Below are 22,912 nucleotides of genomic sequence, written 5' to 3' on the forward strand. Positions count from 1 at the left end.
ATTCTCGGTAATATAATTATACATACAATTTTATATATAGCCATACAAGACAGCATATATATTAATCTGCAGTAAAGGTTGCGAGATCCATTTAATTGATATGTTCCCTTCACTTACCATTTTCACCTGGATCATATCTTTTACCGTAAAAGATTTTTATTTGCTTTCTGTTTTGCACAAATTGTTAGTTACAGTAAAATATTTTAGAGTACTGTATTTTGAAAATGACCAACAATACGGCTATATATTTCAGCTATAATAATTGAAACTCTGGAACTGCTATTTTATTTTCCCTCCCCTTTCCAAAAAAGCCCTTTACAAAAAAGATTATTATGGTTAAACCCGTGATATTTGTTTTTGTGTTTTTTAATCTTAGGCTTTGGGGCCTACATTTGCAAAGGTATGTTACTAATGACATGCAAATGAGCACTCTTAGGCCCGCATGAATGGGAGTGAAGGCGTGCTAAAGCTTGGCACCCTCTTTGTGGATCTGGGCCTAGGGGCGTCATGTTTTACTTATCCACTTTAACATGGATTGATGCATCACCCAGCTTTTACAGCAAAGCCCAGATCAAAGAAGTGTATGGCCAGCAACCCTACTCAAAGACAGCTGTTTTTAATGTTTGCATCTCATCAGTATGAGGGTAATTGCTGGCCGTGCATTGTGAAGCTGGTCGTGGTTACATACATGTACATGGCATAGGTGCCAAAGTGGTGAGAAGTGCCTAAAGAACTTACAATCTAACCTAGGACTAGATCTCTCCTTTTAGACATATATAAAAGTTGCACCGCATGCAGAGGTGAACAGATCATCTGGATTCCCCTCATGACTTTCTGTCACCTTGTCAAGCTTCCCAAGAATGTATGGTTTGGGTGGGAAATACCTTCCAACTGCTGTACTGCTCGCGTTATCAGAGAAGCCTAACACACACTGATATCCATTTTATTGCAAATGATCTACCATGTGGTAATAAATACGCGCCTAACTGGTGGTTGTTAATGCATCAGGGAGTAAGGGAAGGGGATAGAATGCTGGATATGCGTATTATTGAATAAGTCCGTGTGCATATTTATATTATGTGCTGCTGCTCCTGAACAGTCTGACCGTTTTCCTCCATTCAACAGCGCAGACCTAGATTGGTATCGTGAAATTCCTGACTTCCCCTCTGTGTTTAATGAGAGTGAAGCAGCATGGGAATGGGAGGATGAGCAAGGATTTTCTGCTCTTCGTCATTCAGGTGAGAATCTATTCCCTGCTCTTTACTTCACTGCATGACTCTGTGGGGTTTTTCAGGCTGTGTTCTATGGAGCCCTGAGGGTCCCGTGATAACCATTATAGAGAAAGTTGATAGTGGCAGATATTTAACTCTTCAAAATGCCATGAATGTTTTTTTTTTTTTTGCTCCATTTTAATGCAAGAACTCAATAGGTTTATTAAGATGTTGTATTATTGTTCTAAACGATATAATATAAAATGATTTTTTGTTTCAATGACACTTATAATTACAGCCTACTACAGCAGTGCTATTTGTAGGTGCACACAGACAGCTAAGTTGGAGTTCCAGTGAGAGTAAAGAAAAATGTAGTGTTCTGCAATGTTGACAAGATTAAAACCACTCTTTTACTTCATTGAAACTTCAGTATATCTTTCTAAGGGGGACTGGTGACTTCAAGGATAACATTTTTTTTTTTTTAACCAGCTAAACCTATTCATGACTGCAACCACTGCCGTCGTTACCCGTATACTTTTCTCCGCTTCTATAATGCGCACACAAGTTGTTGCTCCTCTGGGAAGCTCACATATAGTGAGGTACTATAGAGCAGGGTGCTCAACTCCATTCCTCAAGCCCCATCCCTCCCCTTCCCCCCCATCCCCTTTCCCCCCTCTCCCCTTCACCCCCCCCTTTCCCCCCCCCCTTTTCTCCCCTCCCCCCCTTTTCTCTCCTCCCCTCCCCCCCCCCTTCCTTTTCTCTCCCCCCTTCCCTCCCCCCCCCCTTTCACCCCCCTCTTCCCCCTCTGATTGAGCCACCTGTGTTGAAGCAGGGATATCATGAAAACCTGACTTGTTGGGAGGCTTGAGGACTGAAATTGAGCACCCCAGCTATAGGGCAAGACTAAAATAAGATGGCAAAAGTACAAGGAGTAAAAAATAATGACAAGATTTAATAGTGTAGTGTGCCCTGTCAACAACTTTATAGTGTATATTTTAGCAACTACTTCAAACTGTTTTAATACATTTTAAAGCAAGTGTTTTGGGCAACAAAGTAATAGCAGCTCATATCTGGAGCTTTAAATCCTGTTGCTAAAAGGAAGACCTGACAGAGAGAAAAGGTGTGTGTGTGTGTGTGTGTGTGTGTGTCTGTGTGTCTGTGTGTCTGTGTGTCTGTGTGTCTGTGTGTCTGTGTGTCTGTGTGTCTGTGTGTCTACAGGTGCAGCCACGAGTATCCGAACACTTGCCTTGGAAAATCTGGGGCAATACCCCAGTAATGCTGCAACATTTCTCTGACATTTCTGCAGACAAACTAATGGCCCATCGGATTAATACCCCGGGGGTCCCTGGCAGTCCCATTCAAACTGACCAGGGATCCCTGCTGTGTTAATCCGATGGGCCATTAGTCTTTCTGCAGAAATGTCAGAGAAATGTTGCAGCATTACTTAGAGATTGCCCCAGATTTTTCAAAGCAGTGTTCAGATACTCGTAGCTGCATCTGTATATCTAATTATCATGTATGTTTAATTTCTTTGTCCTCCCTCACCAAGTTCTCCGATCACTTGCCGATGCGAACGTAGGCACACTTTTAGTAAAGCCCTGTAGCTTTAAGCATGTAGCTGAATAAACAGCTCCCACTATCTTCATACAATGCAGCACATTTCTACCAGGGTTTGAGCTGTTTCTTTCTGAACATGAAATGCTGATTAAATAATCCTCACTTTAATCTAATTGACTATTAGAATTTCACTAGTGTCAATGAAAAATGCATTCACTGTGGTTTGTTTTCGTTGGACTCCACAAACATTCCTGTTTCTAATTATTGGATTGACTGGAAGCTGCTCCCAGTTTGCTGCTGCTACCCCTCTTAGGAATGTCAGCACCGGGAGTGCTGCTGCCTGCATGTCATGAGACACCTGTGCTAATGCTTCAGCAATACATTTTAACCATTTTGCTGCTTGAAGTTCCTTCAATGATTTGCTACACGTTCTGCTTTAAGGTTCACTAGCAGAGGAGAAAAAGTGCAGAAGCAACCAACAGAGCAAGACTAAAAGCCATGTCCACCAAGTGGTGCTATTCCATAAGACACCTTCTAGGGGTAGAAGACACCTTGCTGCCCAATCACTTGAATGGGCTGAAAGGAGTCTTCCTGTGCTGGACTGTGTCTTATGGAAGAGCAATGGTGAGTAAATATGGGCCTAAATCCCACTATGTATATACATATAGTCCTGCTTATGTATGAAGCAGACCTTCAGTCATGAGGTTGTCTTCTGGCTTCAGATGAAGGTAGTATTTTAATTACTGGGGTGAATTAGAAAACTTGTTGTTTTATGCTTCCCTTTTTCTAGGGCGAATGGTTCAGGACAGCTTCAGTTCGTTCAGGCTTTTAACAGAACTTACTGTATTTTAAATACCCACACCAGCTCTGAGTACATGCAATATATGGTGTTTATTTTAAGGATCTGTATTTTAGAGCCATGTGATCCAACTTCAGGATAGATTTGACTCATTTGTACAATGTAGTGCCAACTACACGTAACTGGAGTTAACATGGTTTGAGTGTATGGAATTCTCACGTTGTTTGTAGACCATTTGGACTATTGTTTTTACACAACTGTGAGAACTTCAAAGTATCATTCAGCGTTATCAAACAGGAAAACATAAATTAGTATGAGCAATGTATGTACAAGGAGTACCCATCTTTATATTATTAGAAGAGCCGCAGTGGATCTATGTTTTGTATCTTGCACCCCAGTTGACTTTTTTTCTTTTGGAAAACTACTGGTAAATGAGAGAATGCATCAGCGTGTCTATAAAGCCAGGTGGTTACCATTAAAGTGCTAGCCTCTCCAGCGCTAAATTATTAATCATTTCACTGTCAAAGTGTCAACTGGCACAAAATACAACAGACATTTTGGCTCCAAGTTTGCCACATCACTATTACTGTGAACACATGACCCCGCATCTCTCCTCTCTGGTCCAGAATGGAAGAGGAATTTCTAATTGCTTCTGTTCTGATCACAGTGTGTGATGAGGCTCGAAGCGAAATCATCGCCATGTGCTCAAGGGCTCTTAGGACACCAAGGTCATCTCAGTACATTATTTATTCTCCATTGGTGCTTCATTTAGTAAATCCCTTTTTATTAATCCATTGTTACTGTATGAAGTATTTTTTTTTTTAAAGTTCTCCTGCTCCTCTCAAGTGCCAGAATAACCGTACAACCCCAATATACTGTATAACCAAGTAAATATAATTAGAGGTATGCATATTGGTCTTAAGAGCACGGATAATGTAAAATATCTGCTAGTTGCAAGGAATTGAGGCCCATTGATTGACAACACTGTGTAATGGTATCCGTAAGATGCAGTATACCTCCTAATGTGACCTATATCTTGCTGCACCACTATTCTGGGATGTTTGCATAGCTTGTGGCCTTAAAACAATTCCATCTGCTGTCTCATTCCATGCTTTATATCTGAGTTAAAAGGGGAGGGAGAAAAAAGTCCCTTAATCAATGCACAACCACCAGAGAATAACATTAGTTGCTATCAATATAGCTGTAAATCGCCCATTAATGTGACTCCCTGGTGGTTGTGCATTGATTAATGGACTTTTTTCTCCCTCCCCTCTGTGGTGGGTGTCCCTTTTTGCTCTCCATTTTCCCTTAGCTGCACCCACAGAGTCACATCAGGATAACTACTTTTTATGCTGTGTTACTGTAGTGTTCAGTTTAGAATACATCTGAGTTACAAGTTATGTGAATGAGTCATCATTCAAACATACATACTAAGGAACCGTATTGGCCCAGACAGATCTGTGGCTTTTCATATTACTTATGATGAGGATCAATTTAAAACTGCGACAGTAGCAATGTCAACATTTTGTTCATGAAGCACTATAACTGCAATATTTAGTGTAAGTGTGAACCAATAACTTACACATCACTTGTGATAAACTTATCTATATATATATTTTTCAAAACGTTGTATGTCTGTCCCAAAGGCCAATCTGATAAAGCCAATCTGGTTGGTCTGTCTATATATATATTTTTCAAAACGTTGTATGTCTGTCCCAAAGGCCAATCTGATAAAGCCAATCTGATTGGTCAGTTGGTCTGTCACTCACCCTCTTGCCAATCAGATTGGTCCGTGGACCAGCCCCGCCCGCACGCCTCATTGGTCACACTCACCCACGCTGCCCGCTCCTCGGTGCCGCCGCCACCTCACTTCTCCTCCTCTCTCCCTCCCCCCCTCACACCCACAGCAAACCCCAGCCTCAGCACCGCTACCCACGGCCAGCGGCGCACGCTCCTCGGAGGCACAGCCTCACCTCTCCGCACATTCCCCCCCCGCCCCACACCCACAGCAAACCCCAGCCTCTGCACCGTGGGGCCAGCAGCGGCCGCTCCTCGGCGCCACAGCCTCACCTCAAACGCCCCCCCTCCTCCACCTCACTTCTCGACACGCCGCCTCCCGCCGAGTAACCGACGCCGCCGCCTCTCACACGTTGCCAGGTACCTCATCATCCCCCCGCACGCGGTACCTCATCATCCTTCCTGCCCCCCCCCCCCCCCGCGGCCGGGCCGGGAAGCCGGTTGGCGCCAGCAGCTATCACCACCCCACAACCTCCCCCCCCCCGCGGCCGAGGTGGCGCCAGCAGGTATCGACCCCCCTGCCCAGACCAGCGGCCAGGCCTGGAAGCCGGGAGCGTGAGGGAGGTATCAACAACCACCGCCCACTCCCCCTTCGCGACAGGGCAGAGGAAAAAAGCAGAGGGGGGGAAGGGGGGCACACACAGCAACAACAACAAACTCACTGACACACAAACTGCCTGTCTGAAACACACACACACATACTGACTGACACACAAACACAGACTGACAAACACACACTGACTGACGCGCACACACACACCCACTGACTGACGCGCACACACCCACTGACTGACGCGCACACACCCACTGGCTGACGCGCACACACCCACTGACTGACACACACACACACATACACTGACTGACGGACACACACACTGACTGACGCACACACACACACACTGGCTGATGCACACACACACACAGCCGGATGCGCGCGCGCACACACACACTGACGCGCACACACACACCCACTGACTGATGCGCACACACACCCACTGACTGACGCGCACACACACACACTGACTGACGCACACACACACCCACTGACTGGTGCGCACACACTGACTGACGCGCACAAAGACTGGCACGCACACACACACACTGACTGACGCACACACACTGACTGACGCACACACACACACACTGACTGACGCGCACACACACACTGACTGACGCACACACACACACACTGACCGACGCGCACACACACACACTGACCGACGCACACACACACACTGACCGATGCACACACACAGCCGGATGCACGCGCACACACACACTGACGCGCGCACACAGACTGGCGCACACACACACCCACTGACTGACGCGCATACACACACACTCTGACTGATGCACACACACACACACTGACTGACGCACACACACACACACACACGCTGACTGACGCGCACACACACAGTGCATGAAGCTGTAAAGGAGGGGGGAACAGAGCTGGAAAGGGGTCAGGGGACCGGACCGGTTAATGGAGGGACCGGACCTGTAAAGGGGGGGGGAGCTGGATTGATGGGAACGGGGGACAAACAGAGAAGGGGTAGACAGGGAAGAGAGAGAGAGAGAGGGGGGAAGAGAGAGAGAGAGGGGGGGAGACAGGGGAAGAGAGAGAGGGGAGACAGGGAAAGAGAGAGAGGGGGGAGGAGAGAGAGGAGAGAAGGAACATTACATCCCGGGCAACGCCGGGTCTCTCAGCTAGTTATCTATATAAAATCCAATGTTGTGTTGTCCCTTTTGTCTTATAACAAATATATGATAACCATAAATAAGGTGACGTCACATAGTCGATGAGGTTGAAAAAAGACATACGTCCATCAAGTTCAATCTACTCTCTGCTAAATTAAGACGACAGATACTTGGCAAACAGATGTTGATTTAATGTATTAAATAATATGATTTGGATTTGTGGACGGGGCTTTTAATATCAACTAAGTAAGCCTTTATTGCTGCATTGTATGTGAACATGTTTTATCTTTCCTACTTTAGGGAAATGTGAATGCAAGGAACAGGTTTTGGGAAATCCTAAAGTGTTTTGTGGCATGAAATACTCCTATGGTGAGTAAAGTGGGTGTATGCCTGAGTTGCGTGCTGTAGCTAATCACACTGTTATTTATTAAACGGCAATAGTGCCAATTGGAGCACTAGCATGCACAAACTGCCATTGAAGTAAACAGAGGCTTTGTTAGTGCCCAGATCTGCACTGTTGCAGTTGAATGAATAACCCCATTAGTGCTTCATTCATCACCGAATGGGACAATGCAATAACCTTTAAGGGTTTTACGGGAGAGACCAATGTGTGATTATACACCGAGTGTATAATCGATAACAGTTGGAAATGTTTTCTGAGGAACCTGGATTCTGGCAACTTTTAATGGTATTAATAATAATAGTAGTAAAAAAGAGAGAGGGAGGGCACATTACATACTTTTCTGCTTATAGAATAAGGCGCATACTGCACATTTGGTCTCCTCAAGTAAATACAATATATTTTAGCTATGTTTTAAGTAACTGGTTTTTTTTTTTCATTACAGAGCTTTACTGAGACTAAACTTGGCTTTGTGCCAATATGTAATAAATCACATAACATTTTGACATTGTATATCCATTTGTGAATAAAATATATCCCCTTGCCACGCAATGAAGCTTTGCATGTGTAATATAGCCTTCATATTTGTTACTCTGCACCTATTTCCTTTCTGGGAGTGGATCAGGAGATAAGTCACACCCAACAAAGACAGGGCGACCTGCAAAACAAAGTTCAAGGGCTCTCGTGTCCATGAAATATGGCTCCGCTCTGGCAGTGTTTGCAGAAACAAAATTATGATTCCGTGTTGCTCCGGCTTCCTGAGCGTAAGAGCAATGATATTTAATCTTCCCTAAAGATAAGAAACGGAGCAAAAAAACAACTTCATAAATCTTACTTGCAGCACATGGGTCTCCCACCCTTTCAGCACACGGTGGGAGGGGTTTCCACTGTACAGTATTAGGATCATTTAGGACATAAAATGCATAGCAAGAATGAGGATACAAATCACAATGTTTTCTGGGCAAAACACAGTTGGTATGTGAAAACAACCAAACAATCCTTATTCTCTTGGCACATTGCCAACAGATGGAAATGTGCTGTTAAAAGTAACCGATGAGTTATACAGCTAGAAGGGTTTACCTCCAAAGTGCAGCAAATACCTTTCATAACTCACTTATGATAATGACATAGCGTGCATCTTGTCTATATTTTTGGCAACACGTTTGTGCCCTTGTTAATGGGTTTTGTTTGTACAAATTGCTAGTTCTGAGCCAATATTGCCTGTCTAGAACACTGGGATATAACTTGGCTAACTTTAACAGAATAAATCTATTTAGGGAGTTGTTAATTAATTGTCAACTATGAAAGCAATATGCTAAATACATAGTCCCATGTGTATTTGTTTTTAGATAGGCTGCATTACAACAATTAGCATTTCTCTACATTAATTTAACTAGGTGTTTGGGAGAGTTGGAATGTGGCTGCTATTTGATTCGTTTCTGTTTTCTCAACAGTGCTCAAAATAAAGATTTTGTCAGCGCATGACAAAGGTTCCCATGCAGAGGTTAATGTCAAGATTAAAAAGGTGTTGAAAATGACCAAGCTGAAGATTCTGCGTGGAAAGAGAACGCTGTACCCGGAATCCTGGACTAACAGGGGCTGCACGTGTCCCATCCTTAATCCTGGTACGTTTATTTTGTCAATGTACCTTGAGTTAAATGGGCAATTATATTAAATTGAGAGAACGAATGCAAAGTACAGTATTATCTGCCATTTGAATGGTTGTTTCACAATGTGTGCAAAATGTCCAGTGACCAATACTACGAGATATACAGTATGTACTCATTTGTTTAGGACTTTAGGGTTTCATTCCTTCATGAGAAAGTGTTGCTGATACTCTATGTTTTTAAGTAGGACTGCACCTTTACACTGCACCTCTACACTGTGCTCTTCATTATAAACCTTTTGGGATATCCCCAAAAACAAGAATGTATGTACTTTGGCCATAGATAAAGCCTTCTGACTAGTATCCCCTTATACATTCAAGTTGTCCTGTATTGGGATATAAGAGCAGAAACAACACCACTTTGCTATGTTTTATGGGTTACAGTTAGTTACTGTTGACCAACAAAGTACCCCTATAGTGCAGAAACGTATTAGAACAAATTGCAATGATTCATACACCTTATTGCAAGTAAGGGGTCAAACATCAAAATACACCAAACCCTTTGCATGGCAAAACAGCTAGGCAAATTATCATAATTATTAGTGTTAACATAGGAAAGTCACATGGAAGAAGGATTTGATAGAATTATGTCGATAACTATGAACTAGGAATTAAAAACACATGGACAAAGGGCAGAGAGCCACCTAGTAAATTAAGGAATATTTAAGACCAGTTTGTCTTGACAAATACATTATATAACAATAACTTTGTTACTGCTGCATGTGCCTCTGAGTTTGAAGGGCTTAATGCATCACCCATGTCTTAAGATCTAATGAAAACGTGATCTAAAAAGAGAGACAAGAAATTGATATGTGTTTACTCTGAGGGTTTTGCATACCACTTGTTGTGTCTGCATTTTCCAGGATTGGAATACCTTGTAGCCGGGTATGAGGACGTACGGACTGGTCGTCTGATTGTCAACATGAAGAGTTTTGTCCAGCATTGGAAACCAGCTTTTGGAAGGAAAGTAGCAGAAATGTTGAAGCGGGACTGCAAGTGAGAGGAAAGAAGGAGGCACATTGCATTTCTTAGTGCACAAAATGCAAACGGAAAATAAGGGAGACTTCTGGAACTAAATGTATAACTACAACACTGAACACGGATACGAGCGCCGTAGGCACCAGAAGAACGCATACAGAAAAGTCTTGCTGTTATTCCTTGGCATCATCTCCTTGCGTGGCATTAATATTGTACAACCAGGCACAACAAATGTCCATGAGGTCTAGTTGTAATGTCTTCTTTGCAGAAGTGTGGAAAGGTAAACCTAAGCAGCCTATGGAAATCCACGTATGGTGGAAGATGCCGTAGTATGGACATGTCACCCTTGGGTGTTAGTGTTTGGCAATACATGTAAACAGATGGGTTTCAGCCAAATTACCACCATCATTGCTTTATGTATTTTTAGTTTGAAGGTACAGCAAACACTGCAAGCTTATATTCCGAAGGTGTTCTAACTGACCCTGTTCAAATGTAAATATTTTGTTTTAAGAAGCACTTTACTACTTGTCAAATCATATTGTGAACATTTCAGTTTTTTTTTTTAAAGTGAGAACATGGTGTTTAAAAAGTTGTTTGAAAATGGAAGCACTCCTAAGGCTGAGTCCCCGCTGGCGCTGAGCGCGCTCATGCTTGGAGAGCGCTCCAAGCATGATCGCCGGGTGTCTTGGCATTTACGCGCATGCGCGCGGGAGGCATTAAGCGTGCTGGAAAGTAAGATTTTTTTGTTTACCTAAGCGCCGGTGAGCATGTGTGCACAAGCGCCGGGCGCACCGCGTGAGCGGGGACTTACATATATCTATATATGTAAGTGACCGCCGCAAGCGCCGCCCGCTCAGCGCCAGCGGGGACTCAGCCTTTGACACCTTAAAGCAACAGAATCAATACAGTATTTGTTTTTGTTTTTCTTATTACTATTTGTTGTTTTTCAAAGCTTTATTTATATGAAACATCACTAATTCTTGATGCCTGAGTTATAAAATATAAATCACAAACTGTACTGTTTATGCGCAATTTTATTCTCGGTCACTAAAGCATTCATGCTTTCTCTAGTAATAATGATATTTAAGACTCGTTGGTCCCTAATTTTTTTTTGTTATGCAGTTATATTAGGTCAAGTTGGTCCAGGATTAAATACATGCATTTGCACATGTGGAAATTAACATTTGCAGACAAACTCCTCAAATGATTCCAGTACTTTAATAAATATGTTAAATTCATCATACAAACAATGAATCACTGTGCAGCAATGTATTAAGCTGTCTTGGTTTAAGTTGAAATGTGTTACCGCAATTTGCATCATCAAGCAGTGTAAAAAAGTGGCTGTAACAAGTTACATAATTACATAGTTACATAGTAGAGGAGGTTGAAAAAGACATACGTCCATCAAGTTCAATTTAGACGACAGATAATTTATCCTATATTTGTACTTACAGTATATTGATCCAGGGGAAAGCAAATAAAACACTACAGTGACATCATTAGATGAAATGTTTCATAAGTAAAAGTAAATTCCTTCCTGGCTCCAAATATTCAGATTACTCCCTGAATCAACATCCTTCCCATGATTACTTATTTGGTATATCCCTGTATACCTTCCCTTTCTAAAAAGATGTCCAACCTTTTTTTTTAAAATATATGTAACTCCCATCACAGTCCCGATAGGTAATGAATTCCAAATTGTAACTACCCTTACTGTAAAGAACCCTTTCTTTTGTTACTGGTGAAATCTAATTTCCTCCAACCATAAGGGATGACCCTGTGTCATTTGTACTGCCCTTGGGATGAATAGTTCTTTTGAAAGCTCCTTATACTGTCCCCAAATATATTTGTACATAGTTATCATATCCCCTCTTAGACGACTCCTTTTCTAATGTAAACAAATCTAATTTAGCTAGCCTCTCCTCATAAATCAGATTATCCATCCTCGTTATTAATTTGGTGGCTCTTCTCTGCACTTCTTCTAGTTCCATAATGAATTTTTGGAGCTACTTTGGGCACTATTGCTAAGCCTGCTGTCTACAAGCACTCCTAAATCCTTCTCCATCAGGGATTCCCCCAATTTATCCCCATTTCATACGTAATTCGCCTTTTTATTCTTGTTTCCCAAACATTTACATGAACCTTACATTTATCTCTTTTAAACCTCATCTGCCATTTACTTGCCCAAGTTTCCAGTCTATTCAAGTCCTTTTGGAGAGAAATTACATCCCGCTCTGATTCTACTACCTTACACAATTTACTGTCATCAGCAAAGATGGAGACTTTGCTCTCTATGCCGACCTCAAGGTAATTAATAAACAAGTTAAAAAGCAGGGGTCCCAGTACCGATCCTTCAGGTACTCAACTCACAACTTTAGCCCAACCGGAAAAAGTCCAATTTGCTTTATTTTGTACACTAACCTCGTGTGGAACCGTATCGAAAGCCTTTGCAAAATCTAAGTAGACCACATCAACTGCATTACCCTGATCTAAATTCCAACTTGCCTCTTGAAAGAAACGAATAAAGGTAGTTGGGCATGATCTATCCTTCATAAATCCATGCTGACTATTACTAATGATTTTATTTTCCATGAGGTATTCCTGAATATAATCCCAGACTAAACCTTCAAGTAGTTTCCCCACTATTGATGTCAGGTTTACAGGTCTGTAATTCCCCCGGTTGTGATCTAGCTTCCTTTTTAAATATAGGCACCACGTCTGCTTTACGCCAATCTTGTGGTGGTACTGAGCCGGTGGAAATGGAATCCTTCAATATTAAATGGAATGGTTTGGCTATTACTGAACTTGACTCCTTAAGAACTCTTGGGTGCATGCCATCGGTGTCAAGTGCCTTATTTATGTTAATTTTACCGTTTCGTTCAGAATAGTTACCTAGCAAACACGAGATCATGCTACATAACAATGCCTTTATTTGTGTAATTTTACCCTTTTCTATACATTTCTTTAACGTGTATATCTTTCCCAGTTCAGAAAATATACACATGTATCAGACCTAATAATCCAAAAAAAAAAAGTTTCCTATACTTGCCAGGGACACCGAATGAGTGAATCAGTCATACAGTATGCTACATGGCACGTCTGCCTGACACACAACCCTATGAAACAGGCATGTCAACTTTCAATGATTTTTTGTGTCTTTCTAATTTGAGTCAGTCTCACCAATGTTTGGCATCTCACCATTACATTGTCATGGCAATGAGACGCCGTGTGACATCATGTTGCCAGTGCAACGCGATACCATGTGACATTGCAGCGTCATTTGATGCTGAGGGAGGAGCGCGGCACGAAGGAGAAGGTAGGAGAACTATACAGAGGCCAACGCTCTCCCCCGGCAATCAGTGGGGAAGGCAGCAGGACCTCTGTATATGGGGGGGGGGGAGGGGGGATTTGCCGCCCCAAAATCTTGCGACCCTAGGCCCGGGCATATGGGAAATTCTCCACTGGTTGGAATACGTAATTAAATAGCCTTTCACAGGAACAATTACATTACCTGTGTTTCTAATGCAAATGTTTAAGTAATGGCTCAGGCTAATGGGGTAGAAGTGTATCAAAGCTTCACTCCACTTGTTGTCTATGATTCTTGTTATGAATAATCAGCTATTTTTCATTGGCAAGTACTGCATTGTAGCAATAATGTACAACATAAAGCATTGTAATTACACTTACTAAATACTCTGGCAGGGGTGCGCAAACTGGCGGGTGGCAGATTTGTCTGGGGGGGGGGGGGGGCGCGGCGGTTAGTGAGGCCTCTGCAACTCCCCTTATCGTGATGTGTGATGCGTTGTCATGGCAACACGGCGTCAAATGACACTGCGGGGTCATGTGACGTGACGTCACGTGCGTCAAATTTGACGCAGCTCTAAGACAGAAGGGGGCGCAAGCACAGGGGCAGCCAAGACAGGGGGGCGCAGCAGCAAACGTTTGCTCTCCCCTGCTCTATTGGAATGTTCTGGGACAGTTTTGCACATAGGCAATAACGATTTATTAATACAATATATACAGACGGGAGTATATTTATAACAAATATTTCCAAACTTATTTTTGTAATTGAATCATATGACGAGAAGGCTTATTTCAGCACGCGGTATTGATCTGTGCAAGGTGTACAGTTTTCTTTGTGTACGATTTGTTCTTGGGACCCCTATTCTACAGTATATGCCGGGAAGCCTCTTCCCTTTGCTTCAGAAGATACCAGCACCATACAAATAAATTGGAGTAAAATCCTCTAGACATACTAGCCATCATTTGCAAACAACTACCAGAGGGATATGGGATGGAACTGCAGGAGATTTGTTTAAACTTCCATTCATCTGCATTGGGACAAGTGACTTATTTTGAGGGAGACAGCAGAGAAATCATACATTTTTCAGCTAAAAAGTTGTCACCCTCCTATATATAGGGAGAGTTGGTTGGTCTGGTACATGGAATCCGCTTCATAGTATATTGAATAGGTGCCTTGGTGTGCTAAATTATAAGGAGAGTTCCTGTTGTGCTGAATGTTTAATCGCTAAAGATTTGCAGGACTACTTAAGGTCGGCCACTACATTGGACTATAAATATTTGCTCTGCCTATCTTGTTATAAAAATACAGTATTACAATTGGCACAATAACATGAAATGACTGGTTTATAATAAGCTTCCAAGCGTCATAAGGATTGTGTTTTATCTAATTAAAGGCATGGGGACTGCAGTACTCATTGGTTTGTCCGACCAGGCTCAAGTAATGTGACTTGTGCACAAATGCCCTGGCACAGCATGTTCTGAAATTCTATAGGGACATTTATCAAAATCCCCTGACTGCAAAACGTGGGCTGAAAATTGCACCAAATGTATCGAGCAAAAACATTCCCATTGAAACCAATGAGGTTTTCATCTTATATAATGTGATGCAGTATTTTGGACCAGTTTTGTGGCCAGGACACAATAAATAACCCCTTTAATGTTGTAACTGCAAGCCCTTTCAGAGATATACTGTAGATTCATTTTCCATTTACAGAATGTTAGAATTAGTTAGAATTAGTTTTTTTTTTTTTAGGATAGGCCTATGTCTTTTCTGTCACATCTATTAACACTTTTATTAACCTCAAGCTCTGTGTTCCTATGAATTGCCTTAAGAAATGTCCTATGTAATGTCATAAATATATATAATGCTTAGAAACAGAGGATGTCATTTGGTTGGATAGCAAGTGCAATCTTCTTAGCACTGATTCACATTTCATGCACAGAGACCAAAACACACCGGCATTATGCCCACACACACACACATATATATATATATATATATATATATATATATATATATATATATATATATATATATATATATAATCAAAAAATAAATAGATGATACCGTTCTGTGGCTAATGAAATGCTTTTATTTGTGCGAGCTTTCGAGATACACTGATCTCTTCTTCCGGCGATGTTACAATGAATGAAGCAAGCAAAAGGTATACTTAAAAACAGTATCTCTTGGAATGTTATCTGTACTAGTCCTTCCCCCGGTGTGGATGTGTTTTATGGCTAGAGGTGTCAAAAGGTTCCTGAAAGTAAGTGATGTAAGAGAGTGTGTGTGTGTGTGTGTGTATCAGTGTGAATAAAGATGAATGGAGAGCCCACAGTATATACAGTGCTTTACAAAAGGTGTGTGTAGAGTGGGAGTGGATATAAATGGTGTGGGTAGGTGTGGAAATGTCAGAGATTGTAGCACAACTAAAAGTGTGTGTGGATACTATGTGGTCCCTATAGGTGTATAGGGATGGAAAAACAAGGAGTACAGTATTAGTATGTGTAAGAGACAGCTGTGTGTGCATACATATAGCACAGTATGTACAGACATGACCTATAGCGCTCATATATATATTTTTATTTTTTATTATTATTATTTTTTTAATAAGAATAGTGAGTCGGTATATTGGAACAGCAGGGGTTTATTGAATGGCCATTTCCTGTTTTTGGTGTTTGTATACTGTTGTTTTATAGCAGTGATAGAAGTGAGTGAAAGTGGAATTTATTTACAAATTTGCCAGACTTATTTTGTTCTATTTAGTATAATTCCCCAACCAAATGTGGGTTTGTATATTAAAAAAAGGAGTGGTGCTCACTGCTCTTTCTAGTACAGTATTTAGTAGGATAAATGTGTATTTTAATATGTGCATTTATTAGTGTCTGTAGTTGGTTAATTTAGATAGGGTTTCTTCATCTGGTTTAGGATTGCATTATGTCTGTTCAAAACATTTGTGTGTGTCACTTTCTGAGACATTGAGAGATCAACTTTAAATTGTCTATGCCAGTGTTGCTAGGGGGGAGAATGTTAAAAGGTTGGAGGAGAGTTTAAACTAGGATGGAGGGGGAGGGGAATGAAACAGATAACGAACTAAATAGAATAGAAGAGGAAACAAGGGGTTATGGAGGTAGAATGGGTGCGAGTTCGACAAGCAGTGAGACACCCATGGTACATACAGATAATACTAGAAAACTATTAAAGACTAAACCAAGTGGGAGCAGAAAGGAAGGAGCAGATAAGATAATAGTACAGGCTGAAAAAAAACTTAAATCCATGCTTGCTAGTGCAAGAAGCCTGACAGATAAAATGGGGGAGCTTGAATTAATAGCTGCAAGGGAGCAGTATGATATCATAGGCATTACTGAAACATGGTGGGATGAAACTCATGACTGGACAGTTAATTTAGAGGGTTATTCCCTTTTTCGGAAGGATCGAGCAAATAGAAGAGGATGTTGGGTATGTTTATATGTTAAACCGGATCTAAAATCTATTATAAGGGAAGATGTTTATGAAGGGAATGTAAATGTAGAGACCTTGTGGATAGAAATTAGCAGTGGAGGTAAAAGTATAAAGAAAATGTTTGTAGGGATATGCTATAAACCACCAAATATCTGTGAGATTGAGGAAGGTAAAATACTTTTGCAAATGGAGAAGGCATCAAAACTGGGTCATGTTTGCATAATGGGGGATTTTAATTATCCAGACATAGACTGGGGCAATGAGATTAGCAATACAACAAAAGAAACAGGTTTTTGGGGGTGCTTAAAGACAATTATATGACCCAAATTAATGAGGAACCAACCAGGAGAGGGGCAATACTGGATTTGGTAATATCAAACAATGTAGACGTAATAACAAATATTAAAGTCCTGGAACATTTGGTTAACAGTGATCATAACATGGTCTCATTTGAAATAAATTATCAAAAAAAAACAGATTACTTGGGTTCAACAAAGACCTTAAACTTTTGAAAAGCAGATTTTAATAAACTGAGGTCTAATCTACAAGTAATACATTGGGATGATGTTTTTGCAGGGGAAAATGTAGAAGATAAATGGGTAGTCTTTAAAACATTGTTAGAAAAGCACACTTATCAGTGTATACCCTTGGGTAATAAGTATAAAAGAAATAAGTCAAAACCAATGTGGCTAAATAAACAGGTAGGGGAGGAAATGGAGAAGAAGAGGAGGCGTTTAGATTCTTTAAGTCAGAAGGGACGGAGACATCGTATCAGAATTATAAGGAATGTAACAAAAATTGCAAAAGGGCAATCAAATTAGCAAAAATGGATAATGAAAAAAGGATTGCAATAGAAAGTAATGTCAACCCTAAAAAGTTCTTTAATTACCTTAACAAAAAAATGGGAAAAGAAAACATAGGACCCTTTCAGTGTGAGATGGGCAGGCAGATTATTGGAGATAAGGAGAAAAATAGGTATTAAACACATTCTTTGCCTCTGTGTTTACCAGGGAAGAATCAATTTCAATAGTAGTGCCGCAGGAGGAAGCCACAACCTCCATATTAATGAACAATTGGTTAACTGAGGAAGAAGTTCATAAGCGGCTTGAAAAAATTAAAGTAAATAAGGCACCTGGCCCCGATGGAATACATCCAAGAGTTCTCAGGGAGTTAAGTTCAGTAATAGCCAAACCATTACATTTAATATTCAAGGACTCCATTTCCACAGGCTCAGTACCACAAGATTGGCGTAAAGCAGACGTGGTGCCTATATTTAAAAAGGGAGCTAGATCACAACCAGGGAATTACAGACCTGTAAGCCTGACTTCAATAGTGAGGAAACTACTTGAAGGTTTAATACGGGATAATATTCAGGAATACCTAATGGAAAACAAAATCATTAGTAATAGTCAGCATGGATTTATGAAGGATAGATCATGCCAAACTAACCTTATTTGTTTCTTTGAGGAGATAAGTAGGAATTTAGACCAGGGTAATGCAGTTGATGTGGTCTACTTAGATTTTGCAAAGGCTTTTATACGGTTCCACACAAGAGGTTGGTGTACAAAATAAAGCAAATTGGACTCAGTAATAATATATGCACCTGGATTGAAAACTGGTTGTAGGACACACAACAGAGGGTTGTCATAAATGGAACTTTTTCAGGTTGGGCTAAAGACTGCTTTTTAACTTGTTTATTAATGACCTTGAGGTTGGCATCGAGAGCAAAGTCTCCATCTTTGCTGATGATACTAAATTGCGTAAGGTAGTAGAATCAGAGCAGCATGTAATTTCTCTCCAGAAGGACTTGGAGAGACTGGAAACGTGGGCAAGAAATTGGCAAATGAGGTTTAATACAGATAAATGTAAGGTTATGAATTTGGGATGCAAGAATAAACTGGCTACTTACAAATTCAATGGGGATAAATTGGGGGAATCCTTGATGGAGAAGGATTTAGGAGTGCTTGTAGACAGCAGGCTTAGTAATAGTGCCCAAAGTCATGCAGTAGCTGCAAAGGCAAACAAGATCTTATCTTGCATTAAACGGGCAATGAATGGAAGGGAAGTAAACATAATTATGCCCCTTTACAAAGCATTAGTAAGACCACACCTTGAATATGGAGTACAATTTTGGGCACCACTCCTTAGAAAAGACATTCTGGAACTAGAGAGAGTGCAGAGAAGAGCCACCAAATTAATAAAGGGGATGGACAATCTAACTTATGGGGAGAGGGTAGCTAAATTAGATTTATTTACATTAGAAAAGAGGCGCCTTGGAGGGGATATGATAACTATATACAAATATATTCAGGGACAGTACAAGGAGATTTCAAAATAACTATTCATCCCAAGGGCAGTACAAAGGACTCGGGCCATCCCTTATGGTTGGAGGAAAGGAGATTTCACCAGCAACAAAGGAAAGGATTATTTACAGTAAGGGCAGTTAAAATGAGGAATTCATTACCCATGGAGACTGTGATCGCAGATACAATAAATTTGTTCAAAAAAAGGTTGGACATCTTTTTAGATAGGAAAGGTATACAGGGATATACCAAATAAGTATACAGGGGAAGGATTTTGATCCAGGGATTAATCCGATTGACAATTCTTGAAGTCTGGAAGATATTTATTTTTCCCCTTATGAGATATCATTGGATGATATGACACTGGGGTTTTTTGTTTGCCTTCCTCTGGATCAATAAGTAAGTACAGATATAGGATAAAGTATCTGTTGTCTAAATTTAGCATAGGTTGAACTTGATGGACGTACGTCTTTTTTCAACCTCATCTACTATGTAACTATGTAACTCTAACAGTGGTCCCTGGACAATTTCGTGGTGAACCCCAAGGCCTGTCAAAATTCACTTTTAAATAGAGGAACAGTATTTCTAAAATATGTTGTACAGTATGTGTGTATAAATATGTTGATGAACGGAGAGAAGAGTAAGGTTGTCCTCCAAATAATCATTCAACTGTGGTCTGTATTCTGGAAAAGTTTGAGAACCTGTGGTCTACTTGATATCAACGAACTGAAACCACCAACTAACTTCTAGTAAAGCCCTCAACAAAGCAGTTGTTTTTAAGCAAACATTGTTTCTTTTTGGAATTATGGAATAATGCTTTGTACAAGGATCTTAGAAATTTACATTATAAGGACTAGACAGGGAACAATGCATTTTTATATTATTTCACAGTTTAATAAACGGAGACAAAGCCATCTTTTCAATGATCAACAATGAAAAACAATTACACTGCCCAATTCACTGTGACATTAGTTAAATATTAAGTACTTTTGAGGTTAATAAACCACCCCATATCACCAATATATTTGCCATGTTTCAATTGGAAATATACTTCCCACTCATTAAGAAGCAAGTACAGTAGATTATGTCACCTATTGTGCTTTATCACTGGTATGGACACCTTGCACAACTTCCATGGATCAATATATTTATATATAGTAACAAAGGAGAGAGGGAGTAGGTGGTAGGAAACCTTTTATTGGACCAACAAGTAGCTGAAATGTTACAAGTTTTTGAACATCTCTGGGTCCTACCTCCTACTTCCTCTACCTCCTTTGTTACTACAGTACACGGAAGAAATGACCAACATGGCTAACCATCCTTCTTTGGCTATATTTATATATGTGTTTGCTAATTACACAATGCTGACATGTCTCTTGTTACAAATATTAAATGTAGTGTTTGTATTTCTTCCCAGTCCTGTGGACTTACACAACATTATATTCTTTTTCCTGTGTGTCTTATATTGTCTTCATATAAATAAAAGGTATTTGATGTAAAATACATTGGGGCTTCACTTTGATGTGCTGTAATAAATACAAATATTTCTGTATTTTATTATTAATAATTTCACGGGCTATTATTTGACTGACACAGCCCATTTTATACATGGCAAACGTACCAGGCATTACAAGAGGCAAGTTAATTAGAAAGATGTTCTATTTGTGTGTCTAGTACAGAGACGTCAAGTCACATGCCGAATCTTGAGTGAGCTGAACAATCTCAAGTAAGTTGAGAACATATTGGAAATATAGTGTAAATGGAGTGAGCTTGGGGATATGAAGGTAAATATAGAAATGTTGCAGTCCAGAGCAGTAACCATTTACAAGCGGTTATGAACGACTTCTGGGTGGGACGTAATGTATTCAAATGTTCAGTGAACAAGCATGGAAGGGAAGGTCAATTAATGATAATGGAAGCATTTGGCAGGTTACTGCTGAAAATACAACATGGTAGCAACATGATAAAAAAAAAATCTCCTCGGTGTAGACCTACTTAGGACAGACATTTTTTCTCATTTTGATTGCTAGATCTTTTCGGGATCTTTCCTATTCATACAGAAAATCAAATCCCTTGAAAACACACATATATGCAGTTAATTTTTGTCTGACATTGTTTTTATTGTGGTTAGGCTTTCGAATCACTGCAAACGATTTGGTATCCCAGGACTCAAATGAGTGAGATTTGGAGAACAAATTCTGAAAAAAATAAAAAAATAAAGCCAGTGATGGGATAATTCTGACTTCTGAGTGGGACTTATTTTAAATATCTTCAGCCATGCAGGTAACTAGAGAAATGTAGTTCTAGGTAATACATATGGTTTTGTATGACATTGGTTGCCCCTGTTACAGAGAATAATTCTTTCCTGCCTTCGAATACAATTTACAAAATTCTCTCCCCACCCCCACCCTCCCATGTTATAAAACGTAAAAGTACTTGAGCTGTAGTCCTCCAGGTCGTATAATAGTGGAACATAAAGATTTATGACAGCTTTGTTTAACATGCATGTGTCAGACAGGTATTGTTACATGCCTTCAACCTGTGTAACTGTCAACGGATCTCCACAAATAACTCCAGGCTTGTCAAGGCAAAGCGGGAACAATAAGCCGCAGTCGAGGAGGGATAGTAATTATGGAGATAAAATTCCAGTCTCACTTTCAGTCCCGAGGGAAGTTCTTACCCACTCCAACAAAAGCACCAATAGAGCTGTTTTAAACTAAGACTAAATATTTAATTTACAGTAGTCTGCAGCATGTTACAATAAACAAACCTTGCCTCTTCTTCTTATTATTTAATCTCTCATTTACACATTTTAATCTCTTTTGTAACTCTGTAAATTGAGTAATGAAGACACTTAGTGGGAGGCTCACTAAGCTAAGTATTGCCACCCGACCGTGTTAACTTCTATGCAAGTAAATGGCATTTAACACTGGCTTGTGCTGCGATACCTAGTATGGGAGATGAGTGAATCTCCGCCTTTGGCCCAGGGTCACTACATGGTATAAAACCTTAGCAGACATTTAAATCTAATTTCACCTCCATTGGATTTTTGATGAGCTAAGGTTTAGTACCATTTAGTAGCTTTGGGTCTTAATTCCATTCTACACAGTGCAAAAACCCAAATACATTTAATGATGAATATCTCTGATATAGCAAGAATCATTGACAACGAGAATACAAATGTCATCCTTGCCCACTGCTCTAGCTAAACATCTTTTGGGATAGCTGCTCTAGAAGAGGAACAACTAAAATACACGCGTTGAGAGCTGAGTGGGTTATCCAAGATTGAAATGAATCTTAAAACGACCAGGGAGATTCTTACAACAAGCACAGTAAAAAAGGATCTAGCACAGGGGGGTTTATATATAATGGTAAAAAAGGACGCCCCAATTCGTCACATCCAATGTGACAGATTATTGAGTTCCTTTATATACCGTATTGGTCCGAATATAGTGCTATGTTTCTTTCCTAAAAATGTCCTTCTGAAAACTACTCATATTATATGCGCAGCCTAACACTCTTCTCAGTGTTCATCAATGATCTTCCCACAGTTTGTAAGGGCGCTTCAATACACATGTATGCAGATGACACAATCTTATATGCACACAGCCATAGCCTCTCCGACCTTGAACACGTATTTCAGTCTGACTTTTTGAGACTCGAAAACTGGATTCCCCAAAACAAACTGTTTTTAAACACTGACAAGACTGTAACAATGGTATTTGTGACCAAGACTAAAT

At 40.4% G+C, this 22,912-nt stretch overlaps 1 protein-coding gene across 1 annotated transcript in view; it reads left to right on the top strand.

The window, feature by feature from the left end:
• Positions 1-20,675, top strand: part of NTN4 (netrin 4) — a 159,206-nt gene extending 138,531 nt beyond the window's left edge. The window contains exons 7-10 of the mRNA XM_075600401.1: positions 1,126-1,238; positions 7,363-7,431; positions 8,917-9,087; positions 9,992-20,675. Of these exons, the coding sequence (XP_075456516.1) occupies positions 1,126-1,238; positions 7,363-7,431; positions 8,917-9,087; positions 9,992-10,128 (490 nt within the window). The 3' untranslated portion in view covers positions 10,129-20,675. The remainder of the gene's footprint in view (positions 1-1,125; positions 1,239-7,362; positions 7,432-8,916; positions 9,088-9,991) is intronic.
• Positions 20,676-22,912: the final 2,237 nt, after the last annotated feature.

This window comes from Ascaphus truei, chromosome 5 (genome assembly GCF_040206685.1).
Source record: "Ascaphus truei isolate aAscTru1 chromosome 5, aAscTru1.hap1, whole genome shotgun sequence".
NCBI lineage: Eukaryota > Metazoa > Chordata > Amphibia > Anura > Ascaphidae > Ascaphus > Ascaphus truei.